The 16,661-nt window shown below is 47.5% G+C and overlaps 1 protein-coding gene across 4 annotated transcripts; it reads left to right on the forward strand.

Annotated features, from left to right (window-relative positions):
• Nucleotides 1-909: 909 nt before the first annotated feature.
• CIPC (CLOCK interacting pacemaker) lies at nucleotides 910-16,461 on the forward strand. Of its 4 annotated transcripts, XM_081047780.1 has the most exons (5): nucleotides 961-1,098; nucleotides 3,233-3,341; nucleotides 7,047-7,233; nucleotides 9,718-9,887; nucleotides 12,987-16,461. In XM_081047780.1, the coding sequence occupies exons 3-5, from the start codon at nucleotides 7,098-7,100 to the stop codon at nucleotides 13,878-13,880; spliced, it is 1,200 nt and encodes a 399-aa protein (XP_080903906.1). In that variant the 5' UTR covers nucleotides 961-1,098; nucleotides 3,233-3,341; nucleotides 7,047-7,097; the 3' UTR covers nucleotides 13,881-16,461. The 4 variants fall into 4 exon arrangements, with proteins under 4 accessions (XP_080903905.1, XP_080903906.1, XP_080903904.1 ...); XM_081047779.1 differs by lacking the exon at nucleotides 3,233-3,341 and having other exon boundaries at nucleotides 910-1,098; XM_081047778.1 differs by lacking the exons at nucleotides 961-1,098; nucleotides 3,233-3,341 and adding an exon at nucleotides 6,717-6,735.
• The last annotated feature ends 200 nt before the right edge of the window (nucleotides 16,462-16,661 follow it).

A 16,661-nucleotide genomic window follows, 5' to 3' on the forward strand; every position in this document is an offset into this window, starting at 1 on the left:
CCAAAAGTCGCCTTGCAGCTGATTCTGCGGCTGGGTCTCACTTGGGGAGAAACACGGCGCGGCGTCCCCGTGGGAAGCGCAGCTCTGGCCCTCGCCGCCCCGTCCGCCTCTACCATTCACCGGGGTCCCCTTTTCCACCAGCGGAGGACTGTTTCCTCATCAAAGAAGTAGCCCCCACTGATCCAAGCATCCCAATTTCCACTGATCCCAGACCCGTTTCTGCTTTAGCTGTCACGCGTGTTCACCACCACGCTTCACAGGAGCCGGCGACACAAACGGCATCATGGTAAACCCCGTATCTCGGGCCGCCGCACGGGACAAAGCGAGTCCTGCATCCAACGACACGGGACGCCCCACCCAACTCCCCATCGCGCGCTCGCCTCGTGGAGCTCGGTCCCCACACGCAGCAGGGGACGCCAGCCAACCCCGCGCCAGGCGTGGCAGAAACGTGACGGGCGAGCCGGGCGGTCAGGGCCCGCCTCCGTCAGGCCCAGGCGGCGCCTCCCACGCCGCACGCCGCCGCCACGGGCTCGCGTGCCGGCCGGCATGGCCTGTCCCGGTCCCCAACGCTACCGGCGTCCCGGCGTCCAAGCCGAGAAAGCCGTTTACCCCGGCCAACCTCCACCCGCTCTCGCAGGAGAATCACACCTCCTGCCCTGTTAGGAGCCAGTTTCTCCAAACCCGGCCTTGAAAAGGCCCCAACGTCTCCGGACGCAAGGTCCCCCTTCAAAATGGCGGCAGGGCTGGGGGGACCGACCATAGAGACGTCCGCCCTCCAGAGCGCCGGCCGCCTCGGGACGTCTGCGCCCTCTGACAGGCTGGCGGGACTCGCCTTCCGGCGGAGGCGGGACCACGGCGCGCCTCCCAGGGCCCTTCTAGGCGACCAGCAAGCCGTCTCCATGGTGGCGGGGCGTCCGAGCCGGGTCACGTGGCTGGCGGAAGCCGCCGCGGAGGCGGGGGGAGGAGAAAGGGGCGGGAAGCCGGCGGGGGCGCCTGATGCTCGGCGACCACGGGGTTGTCATGGAGCCGCGGGGCCGGGCTCGCGCATGCGCCGCCTGACTCGCGGGGCAGGTTTCGGAGCGGCGACCCCGGCCCTCGGTGAGAAGGCGCTGGGCGCGCGGGGAGAGGGTCTGGGCGGGGATCGTGGGGAAAGGTGGTGGGAGTCGGGGGGAGGAAGGACGCGCAGTGGGCTAGTGGGAGACCCGGGACTCTCGGGGATCAGAGCGGGTCAAGTGTGTGTCCCTGCCCCGTTTAGTTGGCTTGGCGGCGAGGGGTGGACTGCGGGGTAGAAGTCCCGCGGGTGCGGAGCCCGTGGAAAGCCCTTCCAGGCGGGTGGGCCCTGGTGTAGCCCGGAGGGCAGCCGCCGCCCGCGCTGGCGAGGGGTCGGGGACAGCCTGGGGGCCGCCGGGCTGGAGCAGAGGGGCAGGGAAATGGGGCGGGCGCTGGACCCTGGGGAGGGTCTGGGACGCCGGGTTGGGGGGGGTTCGCTCCGTTCTGGGCCCGGGCACCGGTGTGCTGCCTGTTCCAGAAACCTGCTGTCACCCACTCGGCTGGTTATTGCCCGTGGGTGGCCAGCTGGCCAGGCGTGGCGCCCGGGGATGCGGAGGTGGGATAGAAGGTGGCAGTGCCAAGTAAGGGGTCAGTAGTTTTCGTGGGTGGGTTGGGGGCAGCTCTGACCCGAGCGAGGCCCAGGGCGCAGGCCCCCTGGTGTTGCCCAAGTCCTGGCAGCAGCATTGCCTGGGCGTTTGCCCTGGGAGCCTAGGGGTGTGCCCGTCACAGCCCAGCCCTAGGGTCTGTGTGGGCTGGTGTGACTGGGGAGGTGGGCAGCGACTGTGAACCCTCGTGGAAGCCGGGGCTTTGAGGGACGTTGTCTAATCTTACCTCCTCTGTGGGAGAGGGGACTGGAGTGAGCCCTGCCTGGGGGCGTTGTATGCGATCCGGGTTCCGGACCTTTGACACGAGTTTGCAGCCAAGTTGAAGAATGAAAATGGATGTGAAGGGGCAGATGAGTATTAGAGATTTAGGTAGATGGGGGGTGGGTGGGGGGGGGAGGCGTTCTCTGTTGAAATACACAGACATTCCCCCGGACTGGTATCTTCAAATGTGCAGACCAAGAGGAATTACTTCAGAGAAAACCCAATAAAGTTTATAATTCTAACTGGGATTACTTGTGGTTTTCTGGGGGTAAGATCTTAATTTTTTATGGCCTTGTCTTTTTATTGTCTTTAAGCTCCTGCTCTGGCTTTCTCTTCACACCTTTGTTCACGCATGTGTGTTATACATGTGACACATTTTAAAAGAAACTTGAGCTCTCAGGAAAGTTGCCAAGTATCTATAAAAGGAGAGATCTGAGTAACATATCAGATACTTTCCTTGGAAACCTTGTATCTCTTTTTATTATAAGCCTAAATCTTCACAGAGATTGTTTGTGGATTAGACCCACCTTAATTTGGTGGATGGGTTTATCCCTGAGGTTGCATCTTACAATGAGGGGTACATGAGAGATCTGCTTCCTGCAGGAGACCAGACCTGGAAGTTAGATCTTAAGGTGACCATGGCGTTTGGAAATGCAGGATCTTGGCCTTCAAGCTGTCCAGGTATTTCAGTGACAGCTAAACTGCTAGGGTTGTTAGTGAGACTCAGGACAGAAACTGTGTAGGAATTTATTATTCTGTTGACTACCTCACACATTGTTGGGGGCTGATGTCACAGAAATGAAAAAACAACTCTTGAGGTTGAGGAGACAAATAATTACACTCTAAGGTAAGAAGCGCAAAAATAGAAGAGCCAAGTGCTGTGGAGTACTCGTTAGAATTTTATACCTATTTATATAAACCTCTGTATTTATATTCACTTTCCTTTATTAAGTTTTCGTGCGTACTGTTCTGAGAACCTTTGGATTCTGTGTTACATACACTCTTATAAGAGACCCAATTAGGGTCAATTCTGACAGTTCGGGGAGCTTAAGTTGGAGTCCTTTTAATTCAGAGTCAGACACGTAAGGACCTGAGATATTTCTAAAGCAGTTAGTGGTTTTCAGTCTGTGCCAGGAAACAGAGATGGCACAAGTGGTAAGAGCTTGGTAACCCGTCTTCAACCCCTCGTCAGCGTATGCGCATCTAGCGTTATTGTAAAAATACCGAGGAAGAAAACAATCTTGCGGTTTGCAGACTTGGCCCTGGGTTTGAGCGCACCTGTAGTAAACGCTGTCACTCTGCTTCTCTTCTGTCAGGAGCTTCATCTGGTGCTGTGTATGAGTGGGTCTGTTGTTCACCAGCTAATTGATGTCCGCGGTACTACTTCCAGGAAGGAAGTGCGTCTCTCAGAGAAGAGAGGTCAAGGTGGGATGTAGCCCTTCAGTATCCATTCTACTTGGACCTCCCTGGGACACTAAGGCTTTCTGCTGCTTAAAAAGAACTTAGGACAGAGGCTTTCATATTTTTAGTTATGTGAACATCCAAAGTAGTTAATTTACTATCCTAAAGTAGACTATGTGTTCTTTATTTCCATCTGTTGCCAATTCCCCAGGATTTAAAATTTTAGCATCTGTTCTCCTTTTAACACATTTGTCAACGTTCCATATTTGGATTCCACAATCAGTATTGTCCTGCACATTCTCAATGGCCCAGAATAAACTCCTGTGTATCTTTTTGTAGCTCCATTGACTATGCTTTAACAGCAGCAGCAAGACCTTCCTTCTCTTGTCAAAAGATTGGAGAAGACTAAACTGGGGTGCTTTACCTAAAATACCTACAAAATAACCCATATTTAATAAGACGTGAAACTTTGTTAAGTTGTTGGTTAGTTGCACCTAACACGAGCTGCCCTCCTAATCTAAATCAACAGCAGGATCAGACTTGAATAGGTCAGATTGCCCGTCCACGAGCTATAATATACCTGCTTCATTTGGAAGAAGCCTCCTATTCACTTTCAGACAGTATTATTTCAGGGAAATGAAACCATGCACATTTGCTGGGTTTTGTACAAAAGGATCCTGATTTAATTAGAGATATACTTTCACATTTTAGTCTACTTTTTAAACTGCACTGTCCATGCTGTTGCCCTTGTCCGTGCCCATCCAATATGAGCTTTTGCATGGTGCTCTACAAGATAGGACAATGTCATTTATCTCTTATGCTCATAGGGCTGAACCTGTGACCTGTCCAAGAGTACTTGATTTGACAGGGATTGAATGGGGAAACCAGTGCTGTTCAATGAGTTTGACATGGTACAAAATAATTTTTACCTGGAATTGTGTTTAAAATTCAGTCTCCTTCAGATCAGCGTGTGTTCCCGTTAGTCCACTTCTGTACGCAGAAATATGAGCGAGAGGGTTGCTCGTAAGCAGCCTTGTCATCTGTTTAATTTTATTTTGAATCCCTCCTCTGCTTCCGGAGTAGTTGATGTTCCTCATGAGATCCTGTATTAGCAGAAATGTTCAGTCGTGGCATTTTAGGGTATTCACATACAGTGCTGCTTGGCAGGGGGCTTGTGTTTCTCTGTTGCACTCAGAAGGACAAATGCATGGAGTTGTGAGTGGATTGTGAATTCAAATATCACCAGGCTTTGCTTACACCTATTATCTTAGCGTGCTTGGGCTGCTATATCAAAATACCACAGACTGGGTGGCTCATAAACAACGGGAATTTATTTCTCGTGGTTCTAAAGGCTGGAAGTCAGATTAGGTGCCTGTCAGGTGAAGGCCTTCTTCAGGGCCACAGATTTCCCACTGTGTCCTCACATGGTGGGAGGGGTCAGGGAGCTCTCTGGAGCCTTTTTTATAAGGGCACTAATCCTGCTCAGGAGGGCTCCACCCTCATGACCTAAGCACCTTCCCAAGACCCCACCTCTTAATACCATCATCTGTGGAGGTTAGGATTTCAAACCAACACCTACCCAATTTCATTATTATTGTCATTTTCCCGGTTGGCCCCCTGTTCTCTTTAGCACTGTTATATCCTTTGTGTTTTTGGGTTTTTTTTTAATTTTATTGGGGAAGGGGAACAGGAGTTTATTCGGGAACAGTGTGTACTTTCAGGACTTTTCCAAGTCAAGTTGTCGTCCTTTCAATCTTAGTTGTGAAGGGCGCAGCTCAGCTCCAGGTCCAGTTGCCAGTTGTTAGTTGCAGGGGGCGGAGCCCACCATCCCTTGCAATAGTCGAGGAGTCGAACCGGCAACCTTGTGGTTGAGAGCCCATGCTCCAACCAACTGAGTCATCTGGCCACCCGGGAGCTGAGTGGCAGCTCATTGACTTCATTCTAGGTGTGGAGGGCGCAGCTCACTGGCCCACGTGGGAATCGAACTGGCAGCCCCATTGCCCAGAGCTCGCGTTCTAACCAACCGAGCCACGTGTCCGCCCTCTTTTGTGTTCTTATCATGCCAGCCTTACAGCTGCCATTCATTGCTGACTCAGATGGCCTTGTTAAAATGTCTGGAAAGTTTTCGGCCTCTGCCAGCCCTTTGAAGGGCTAATTTGTCTAGTTCTTTGCACTGTTAGCCTTGTTATAGATCTGCTGTGGACCAGCTATGTGTCACTGGGGCAAATCTAGGCTTCTTCCTGGGCCCCCAGTGTGTACATGTGACAGCCTACCCTGCATCTCCACTCAGATGACCCATAGTCAGTCACTTCTCTCTACCTGGCCTAAACTGAACTAGCCTGGCCACCCCATCCTATCCTTGCCATGCTCTTCTTGGGCTCCCGAGCTTAGAAAATGGCTCCGCCATGTACCCTTGCCCCCAAGCAAACAATTACCAAGCCCCTGTCAAGTCAGCCTCCTAAATATGCCTCCAATCTGTTCACTTCTCTCCATCTCCTCTGCCCTCACCTTAATTCACCTGCGTAGTAAGTAGTATAGCGGTACCTAGATGATCTCAGTGCCTCTCTGGCCTCTCCATTCAGTCCAGCATCCAAAGTGCTTTTAAAATGCAGGTCTGATCTTGTCACTCTTCTGGTTAAAATGCTTCCGTGACTTCCCATTGCTCTTAATAGCCAAAGTCCTTACAAATTGGGTGATAGGGCACTGCCTGTCTGTCCCCTCTTCCCCCCACCATGTCGGGGCAGGACCTTCTACCCTCTGCACTGCTCTGGCCTTTCGGCTCTCTTAGGGCCTTCACACCTCACCCCACCCAGCCCCTTCCGGGGCTGACTCCCACTAACTCCAGACCCCAGTTACATGTCACTTTCCTCAGGAAAGCCTTCCCTTCCCTGTCCCTCCAAACTGCTAGGCTCTCCCCTATATCTGTTACAAAAATAGTAATTCGTTGTGTGATTACTTGATGAACGTCTGTCTCTCTCTAGCCTCATTTCCAGGAAGGTGGCGGACAATGTTTGTTCAATTCACCCTGTATTCCCAGTCCAAGCACAGTGCCTGGCTCACAGTGGGCACTTGATAAATATTTTAAATGACCCAGTGTGACTTACCTGAGCCTCACCGTCCTCCGCTGTAAAATGGGATAGTGACAGGAGGACATTGTGAGGCTCAGTGAGATAACATAGAAGCAGAGCACTATTATAGGTAACTTTCTTTCTGCATAAAGCGCTTTTAAGCCAAAAAGTAGTGTGCGTATTAAGGAATTGTTTTTACTCTGTTCAATACCTCACCCAAAGAAGTGAAAAGTGAATTTGGGAAACCACACTTGGGAGGTGGTAATAAGTCAGGAGCTCGCAGGTGTATCCTGGGAAAGCAAGCCTTGTCCGAGATGGGCATTCCCTCCTCTCCGCCCTCAGGGAGCAGGGTGAGTTCCCCACTCCAGAAGCCTAATCACATGTCCCTTTGTTAGCAGTTTACAAAGCCTCTACTGAATGTGGTTTGTGTGCCTTGAATTTGTAATGAAATTAGAGGGCACAGAGAGGACAGCGAACCTCTTTTTGAGTGGAAACCCTTCTACTATTTAGTAAACTTGAAGCCTTTTCAGTTGAGACTTCTGAGAAAATACAGAGGAAGAGGGCGAGGCCAGTGTTCTTTGCCCTTACTTTACTCACCATGTGGATCACCTGCTTCAGCGATCCAGGCACTGACAGCTTATGTAATTGTTGTTTTTCACAGGACAATCCAGATGAAAGAGTATTGGTGAATCCACTTCCAGTCCAGTAAAACATGGAGAAGAAAAACTCATCCAGAGGGAGCCCCAGAAGACTCTTGGCCAAACTAGGCAAAGGCACAGAGATGAAAAAAGTGGCTCGTCAACTCGGCATGGCAGCTGCTGAGTCAGATAAGGACTCTGGATTTTCAGGTTAAAATTACCTTGTTCTTTGTATATTGTAATGGATGATTTGCCTGAAAAAGGTTTTCCCTAAAACTCATTTGTGTGATAAGGATAGGAAGCTTTCATGTACAGAATAAATAACTATCTGATCTCTTAAAATGGTAATTCTGATGCCACATGGCAGGGTACCCATCAGTCACCATAGGGTTAGTTTGAAGGAATGATTTGACATCTTTTTTCAACTCAGATGCTCAGCTTTAAATCTTACATTTTCAACTTTGGCAAATGGTTCCTGGAAAAAAAATATTTAAATACTCATAATTCTGTTGTTTTAGCTCCTTTTTCATAGGAATAGTGGCATTGCAGGAAAGAAATACTGCATGTAAAAAAATAAACAAAAGTAATACAAAATTTGTTAAGGTAACTTTTTTGCTAAGAAAGTAATTTGGCTGTGTTTAAACACATTTCCCATCTGCAACCCATCCTCCCAGTATCTGTGCGTTTTATATTTAGACTAGGAGCCCCCTGGCCCAATTCCAAACTTGAGTGTCTATTAGAGATAAGAAAGTAGAACAATTTTCCTTACAAGTTTATCTTATCTTAAACTTTACCTGAAAGGGCTAGCTGTGTACCCATTGAATCTCTCAATTTTGTGCTGAGGCTATTTTTTATTTCCAGGTCTGAGGGGAGTGGCTTGACTATGGCTCTAGCGTCAACATCTTGGCCGAGGGAATGCAGAGGGGTGATGCCAGGGGATCTAGCCAGGCCAGCATCCTAAGATGGAGTACTCTCCTAGAGGAAGATTTGTTATCCAGCCTCACAGAGACTAATCAGTCCATCCGGTTGATTTATTAACTTACAGTGAGAAATGCAGCTGTTAGGAACACTAAAACTGCCTCATCCTCAGATTAGTTTATTTTCTCCCTGTAGGCATGTTGCATGAGAAGCCAAATTATAAATAGACTGTTGCTCAGAGTGGAACAGAGTACCCACCAACTGAGGAATTAGAATAAGGACAGTCTGGGGAAGGGAGGGCCGACGTGTAGCCCTTTGGTTTTTTTTCTATCTCTCAGCATTGTTTCCTAAACTTGCTTCTTGTATATTTTATTAGCTGACATTCTTCTGTAAAGAAGCACTTTCCCTCCTCACCCCCTTTTTTGCGTATCATTGTGGATTCATGGAATTTTTTTTGTAAAAATAAGTTGGTCAGTCCTTCACCATTATTGTTTTCAATACTCCAATTGTCCCCGATTTGGCCATTGGGAGTCCCTTCTAGATAAAAAGTCCCTGTGTCTTTTTGACGTGTCCCCATTTGTGTTTGAGGACTTCTTTGCTTTCTGGGATGATAGGATACAAGGCTCATCTTGTATCTTCCCTGCCAAAGACTTGGAATCCAAGGAACCCTGGTTTCCTTTTCATGCAGAAGGGCATTTAGAAAACGAGATCCAGGCACCAGGTATGCACTTTGCTTCTGAGGTCTTTGTTCCTGGCCTAAAGGTTCTTCACTAGAGATGCACATTTGGATAACTTGTGGTGCTTTGTTAAAATATACCTGTCTGGGCACCAGATAAATCAATTCAGTAGTTGGAGGGGAGGACCCCAACATCCATAATTTCTAAAAAGTGTCACTGGAGAGAGATTCTGATTTAAATGTAAGTGTAGACAGTTGCACTCATTTAAATTAAAGTCACATTCCCGTCTGCCTCATCCAGATTCTGCCGAGATTCTTGAGGAGCATTTAGGGTACCTCAGCCTCCTTCATAGCAGGGTTACGGTAGTCTCTGGGTTTGCTCTCGCAGGTAGCTAAGTAAGTACTTTTTGTATGGATTTCACATAGAGCATCCTCATTTTTTTTGCCTTGGAGGGTCTCTTTCTGTGCAGGACCCGCAGTAGGCACACTCGGCATGCATTTAGGACACCAGCACAGGAGGTGTTTAACCAGGAGGAAGGAACAACACAAACGGACACCTTTTAAACTTCGGCTTTGATGAACATATCCAGAATTTACAATTAGAAAACTTAGGAAGAAGGTATTTTAATTTCAGCATGGATGTAAGTTTTCAGGTTTACAGATTGGTGTTGTTTTTATTATAATTCCATCTTCTAGTGCCCAGAGCCTCTTAAAGGGCTAATCCTGCCCCAGGTTACACACATACTCCCCTCCCCTTCAACAAGAGATTCTGGAAAGTAATTAACTTGGAAGCCTTCAGTACATTTCTCCTGTGGATTGCTGATGATTTACTTTCACGTGAACCCGAGTTGATGCAGGCTTTTGTCTGTAAGAGAGTTAGAAAGGAAGTCCTAGGGCAGTGATTCTTAATCTTTTGGGATGAGAGTGATGAGTATGGATCCCATTGAGGATCCAATGAAAGCTAAAGATCCTTCCTTCAGAAAAAGTCACAAAAACCCATGTCATAAACGTTCGATTCAGTTCCAAGGCATCCACGGCTGCCCTGGTTAAGAGCCCTGAGCCTAGAGCCTGAGTGCACTGACCGTTCTTCTGCCCACCAGATGGGAGCTCAGAATGCCTGAGCTCAGCAGAGCAGATGGAGTCCGAGGACATGCTGAGTGCCTTGGGCTGGAGCCGGGAAGAGAGGCCAAGGCAGGACTCCAAGACTGCGAGCAGTGCCTTCCCTGCCCTGCCCCCCATGGTTGTCATGAAGAACGTGCTGGTTAAACAGGTGAGGAGGACCGATGTCTCCTGACGTCTGTGCCGTTGCCTGTTCCCGAGCGTCCTATGCGTAGAGGCCCTTCCGCTCTGCCCAGGAGAGAGTTTAGAAGCAGCCCATTAGAACCACGCTGATGCTGACTTCTGTCCCGGGGAGAGGAGGTTTCCTTTCAACTGCTGACAGTGTTTTTGTTAAAAGGACTATAAGAATTGTGACATGTGTTCTCATTTTCCACACCGTTCTTACTTTCCACACAGTAAGACTTACTTTTGTATCCCTAGTTTATCTGAAGGGACCCCGGAATTCTTTTGTCATGCAGAAAGGAACCAAGCAGAAATGTCACAGCCTTTGATAGTGCATTCTAATATGTGGCAGAATTTAGGGTAGAAACAAAAGAATCTCTTTAGTTTGAAATGCCCTGGAATTTTAGAAATGTTGGATGTATTTATTTGTTTAAGAAGTCGAGGCGGTTTCCACGTTTCTCATGTCACATTCTCAGCATTTTCTTAGTAATCTGCCAAAGCCATGTCATCAGTGAGAGAGCAGCTCTTTGGTTTAGGTATGGCCATCCCAGAAGTGTCCACACAGCATTGCTGAAAAGTACCGTTTTGAGCTTTATTATATAACTTTAAATAACATGTGGTTATTGTCTAGATGTGAAAGAAAAGATTCAGATGGAAACCTAAGCTGAGCCCCCATATTTGAGACAGAAGTTAGTCATATGAACTGGGTTAAAGGACATTTAACATTACCCTCCTTTGCTCTAAAACACATCAGTGCTCCCATGGGTCCATTGACGAGGCCGCTTGAAGCTCCTGATTTTGGAAAGCTGGCCTTATGTTGTTGACCTGCCCGCCTTAGGGAGAAGAACATACATGTCTGTAGCCTGACAGGAAACCCTAACATCTTAACTATTACCTAGTTGTTTCTGAGGAACACAAACTGATTTTCAACAAGGCAACCTGGTGAGTTTGGAAAAAGAATTTGAAGATTGTTTCTTGGAAAATCACATCTCAGCGGGAAGCACAGCTCTGCTTGTTGAAATGAAGAGAGAGAATAAAGACACGTAATGGAGCCCAAATGAGCTTGGTCAGGCCCACCAGCTCTGTGATGCTTCTCCCGGCTTCCTTTCTCCTGGCTTTTTTTCCTACCTGCCTTCCTCTCTGGCTTTCTGGCTTCCGTGTTACCCTTCCTTGTGAGTCTGTGTTTATATGCTTTCTTTGCTGTAGGTGAGGCTGGCAGCTCCAGAGGGCTGAGAACAGTCCACAGTTGAGGAGTGAGTATGCTTTTCCAGCAGAGCTGCATTCTTCAGGACAAAGACCTGCCAGGAAGTTTTCTGGGCTCCAGCAGGAGATGGGCAGCTTGGGGACAGGCTGACCTAATGGAGTAGTCTAGGAGTTTCATCTTCTTTTTTTCACACATGCTAGAATCCAGCACACTCCAAAATTAAGATAATGGAATACTTTTTAAATCTCTGCATGTTGTGTAACGTCTTGATTACCGCTTGCTTGGCTTTAGGTACTTTTTCTTTGAGGTTCTGATTCTAGTTCTGCCACTCGCCGTGTGATCTTGCACACAGTCAATTACTTAACACCCTGGACTTCAGTTTCCTCATCTTCAACATGAAGGCTTTATGGGAAATGATTCTGAGAGCCTATGCGAGTCTAACATCTTATCCCGTACTCCGTCAGGTGATTCAACGTGAATAATATATTGTACCATCTAATAACTAGAACAAGTAAGCTAAGTATCGGTTGCGACAGTGGCATCACAGCAGCATTAGGAAGAGTCCAGTGAAACCATCTGAGGAAAGCAGAGGATTAGATATTTTCTGGATCCGTTTGCCTTGTAGGTCCATCCTTAGAGCAAGAATGATTAAGGGCATAGCCTGACATTTGCTTCTGACGGAGCTAGACTGAGCCATCTCTCCTTTGAAAGACGCCTGATTTTGGATCTCCTCCGGCAGGGAAATGTGGTTGCTAGGCCTAGCATTGCTTGCTTATGTACATCCCAGAGTACATTTGAATACCAAGAGGGCTCCCGAATGGACTCTCCGGGCCTTCCCACCCTTGGCGCAGATGAACTGTAGCTGGCCTAACGTGCTTGCCAGGCATCCAGGAAGCTGAAATGTGTGCAGAGCGGTGTGCTTGTGAGAAGAGAGCTTTCTTCTGCTCGATCAAAGTGACCCACCAAGGATAAGAACCCCTGGCGTGGGCTCGCTCTCTGCCTAGCCTCGACAGCCCTATATTTGGGACCAGGTCTGGCTTTTAAATAGTGGAAATGGGTAACCATGCCTTCTTTATTAGATTTGTATCTGAATCAGGACTTTAATGAAAACTAAAAGTGTATAATTGAGGAATAATATAACAAAGGCAGTATAGCAGAACGGTTAGGATGGGTTTTAGAGTCAGTCAGCTCTCTCACTTAGTAGCTTGTTGACTTAAAGCAAGTTATTTCGACTTCCTGTGTCTCAGTTTCCTATTTGTGAAGGGAAATGATAGCTACCTCATGGGGCTGTTATGGAGACAACCCATGTAAAACATCACACGCAGTGCTGGCCTGTAATAAGAACCAGTTATTATCATGAAAGGTTTTATGGTTGGTGAGTGTCACTGCCTTTAGAAGGGGCCCTGGACTCCTGGCCATATGTAACTTTTTAATCAAAAGTTGTTTTCAGGTAAAAGAGGTTCCAGATGTAACTAAATGGAGATAGATTTTGATGTAAAGTCACTTTTATAGTCTTGAGATTAGCATGTTTTCACGCCATGAAATTGTACTTTCCATATTTTTATTGCCTCAGTTGTGACCTTAGATAACTATGACATTACTTCACCTACCTATAATTTCGTTTTCTGAGTGATAGCACTTGGATAAAAATAGGTACTTCCTCCAGTTTTCCCTCAGGAAAAGTTAAAAGAAAAAGGATGATATCAGACCCAAATGAACTTTCAAACCACTTCTCCAGTGACGTTCCTGAGAGGGGCTACTCCATCTGTGAGCAAAGCTCTGGACTTGAAGTTGTTATAAATATCTCTGCTTTGCCCTTTGAGAGAAGCTTGGACTTGTCTCCTTTCTGCAGGTAACGAGCCACTCTTTTCCTTTTGTTTTCAGGGCAGCAGCTCATCCCAGCTCCAGTCGTGGACTGTCCAGCCCTCCTTTGAAGTGATCTCAGCACAGCCACAGCTCTTATTCCTTCACCCGCCTGTACCATCTCCTGTCAGCCCACGCCACGCTGGCGAGAAAAAGTTGGACTCCAGGAGCTACTTGCCCATTCTGAATTCTTACACGAAAATCGCCCCACACCCAGGCAAAAGGGGCCTTTCCTTCGGCCCAAAGGAAAGAGCAGAAAGTGGAATGAGGAAGAAAATGTGTACCGAGAGACTGGGGCCCAGTTCGTGTGCCAGTGAGCCGACCAAGAGTGGTGCTGTGCCACCCCGTCCCCCAACTCCAGTGCCCCCCAGCGCCAAGCTTGCTGAGGACTCAGCTCTGCAGGGTGTGCCCTCTCTGGTGGCAGGAGGAAGTCCACAAACTCTTCAGCCGGTGTCCAGCAGCCACGTGGCTAAAGCTCCCAGTCTGACCTTTGCATCTCCCGCCAGTCCTGTCTGCGCCTCAGACAGTACTCTGCATGGGTTAGAGAGCAGCTCCCCGCTGTCACCCCTGTCGGCTAATTACAGCTCACCTTTATGGGCCGCAGAGCACCTCTGCTGCAGCCCGGATATCTGCTCAGAGCAGCGGCAGAGCAAACACAGGCGCTTTCAGAATACCCTAGTCGTCTTGCACAAATCTGGCTTGCTGGAGATCACTTTGAAAACCAAGGAGTTGATTCGTCAGAACCAAGCAACTCAGGTAGAGCTAGACCAGCTGAAGGAGCAGACCCAGCTGTTTATAGAGGCCACCAAAAGCAGGGCTCCTCAGGCTTGGGCCAAGCTGCAGGCGTCTTTAACCTCGGGGTCCACTCATACTGGCAGTGACCTGGAAGCATTTTCTGATCTCCCAGACATATAGCACAGAAGGCACATTTTCTTGTGACTTGAGTGGTTCTTTTTCCACTCTTGCTGTTATCTTACTTCTGTTTCCCAAAATTTATGTAAGAGCTCTTCCTTCTAAACTGAAACTGTTCAGCACTTCACTTTAGAAGCCACATGGCAATACCTTGTCTTACCCTGTGGTCTCTGCACGGTTTACCTGTGTCTCCGTTCCAGAGGACCTCAGGTTCGGGGTGTCCTGGAGTCTCTTTTCCTTAGCCTGCCGTCACTTAGATGGATCACGGGCAAAGCAGGAGGCTCTTCTGGCTGTCATCTCCCACCATCCCACGCACTCACCATGATCAGGGTGCAGTGACATGGGTGAACATACAGTGACACCTGTCAAGCCTGGGAGTAGGTGACAGAAGGATCCCTTCACAGATCTTCCCTTGAATGTCTTAGTCACAGAGAAAAGTATGAGGAGGTGTGTTTGCCTTACTTCAGGCATCGGTGCCATTTGGGCACAGGTTGGGCTTAGGGTGCAAGCATTTAATCCCTTAAGGCTTTGTTTTCTTAAACTCGAGAGTCAAGTGGAAAGGGTCATACATTGAACTAACTCACCACTTTCATCACAAGCCAGGTTTCTTTTCACTTAAACTGGGAGGCAAAGTAACTTCAGTTTTAAAGTATGGAACAGATGCAGTACCATCTGGAGTGAGCTGATGAACTGCTGTTTAGACTTTCGAGTCTGAAGAAAGTAGACATGGCTAGCATCTCTTGGTCAGAAGCTGGAAGATTCTGGTAATTTGTGCTTTTCCCCCCTCTCTTTTTGAAACAACGCAACCTGTTTTATGTGTGAAAATCTTAAAGCTAGCTTCATGGTTCCTGAGAGTGTAGTATTTGTTACCCCTCTGCTGCTGCCTCTTACTCCTCTTGTTTCTATAAACGAGGAAAGAAGTGATTATTAAGCTTGATAGACTTGGGATTAAAGTCACCCTGAGGTTACGAAATAGAAGCCCACAAAGATTGGAAAACCTTCTGAACAATTTTCACCTCCACAGTGTTTGTCCCATATGTTGCACAGTGACGTGGAGTCACTGGGGCAGAGTCTTCTGCTGCTTCCGTGCGTTGGATATTGGCAGCAAACCCAGAGGTGTAGTGTTGGTGATCTAGGATGGGAGGGTGTGATGAGAACCTACAGCTGATAACACAGTCAGCTTCATTGTAAAGGTAAACTAGATTTCGAAGTAGTAGAGTTTCAGACTTTTTCTCCTCTTTATTTAAATGTGTCATCCTCTTGAAAATCATTAAACAAGTTCTGGACGACCAGCTTCATCTTTTCTGCAAGGAAAATGTTCTTAATGTTTTATCAAGGCCAGAGGCTAATGCTCATATTTACTAGGTAGTTGTAACTGACGTAGTTTAAGAATCACAAGGCTTCAGATTGCCTATACTTTGTCCTCACACATGTATGAGTTAGATATGACCAATTTAAAAATAAACCACTTGGTAAAATTTCTAGACTCTCCTGATCAGTGCAGAATCATTACCTCCCATTTGCTTTGTGAAAGTTTCAAAAATCAGAGCAAATGTGTCTTTAAGCCGACTCAGCGCCTTTGAATACTTTTCTCTTGGCCGACTCCCTTTGCTTCCCCTGAATCCATGTGGTACTACAGCAGCTCTGCTCTGCGCACCATGCTAAGAAGCTTCCTTTTTGGCAGAGTAAGTTTGGCAACAAACTATGGAGACAGGTGCATTCAGAACAGCCTGGGCAGCAGTCATGAGTCTTACTGAGTGTCAAAAATTTGAACACAACTTGCTGAGAACCACATTTATTCCATCAGAAAAACCCTCTGGAACTATAAGCCTTTTGGACTCTTCCTAGATTAAGGCTTGCATTTGCCTTCCTGTCACAGTAAAAGATGATGAAAGCCATCATTGGTCCTCCCTGCTGAGTGGCAGGGAGTAGCAGCACCACCCCCGGCTCTTCTCTGATCTTACAACTTAGTGCTGAAAGTCTCTCTCGGCTCTTAGCATGGGCGTTCCTTCTCCAGTGGAGCTGTAAGCAGGTGAAGCCGAGCAGAGAAGCTAGATCTTGGAAGGAGAATCCACTGAAGTGAGCAGACATTTGGGGCCAGAAGCCAGATCGACAAACGGAGACACCTTGGAGCTGACCAGAAAGACCTCTGTTGGTTGCACAAGGCTGTAAGTAGTGGTCCTAGCAATGCATGATTTGCCCTGGTGTGAAGTAGTGCTGCAGAGCGACTGTTTTCTGAAAGTGAGAAGCCATACGTAGCTCAAACCAACCCTTCAGAGAACTTCTGGCAGATTTTGTTGGCAGTGTTGAAACACGTCTAGAAAAAGCTGCTGATTGAATTGGTTATGGGATTGGAGTTTAATGACATTGTAATTTATTACACTCTCATTGCTTTTTATTGATTATAGTATTGTCTGACTTTGATTCCTTCAGCAGAAAAGTAACTCTCATGCATATATTGAAGTGTTTTTCCAGCTATGGATTCTTTAGAGGTTTACTTACCAAATGTGAATTATTTTGAGGAAGTATGAAGTTTTGTAGAAATTGACTGTGAAATGTCAGAGAAAAATAAAAGTCACTTACTTGAAAATTACTTGGCCATTTTGATTTATAACTGCTTAAAAATACTACGTGAGAACTTAGTATTGATTTAAGTTTAAACATACGTCCTCATGTCCTTTGGGCATGTTGGGATTAGATACTGAACTTGTGGATCTTCGCCGTTCTGCTTTCACCAGAGTGCACTTAAAAGGAAATGCAGGCAATCTGAGGGCAGACGAGGAG

Source organism: Rhinolophus hipposideros (genome assembly GCF_964194185.1).
Source record: "Rhinolophus hipposideros genome assembly, chromosome: 5".
Classification (NCBI taxonomy): Eukaryota; Metazoa; Chordata; class Mammalia; order Chiroptera; family Rhinolophidae; genus Rhinolophus; species Rhinolophus hipposideros.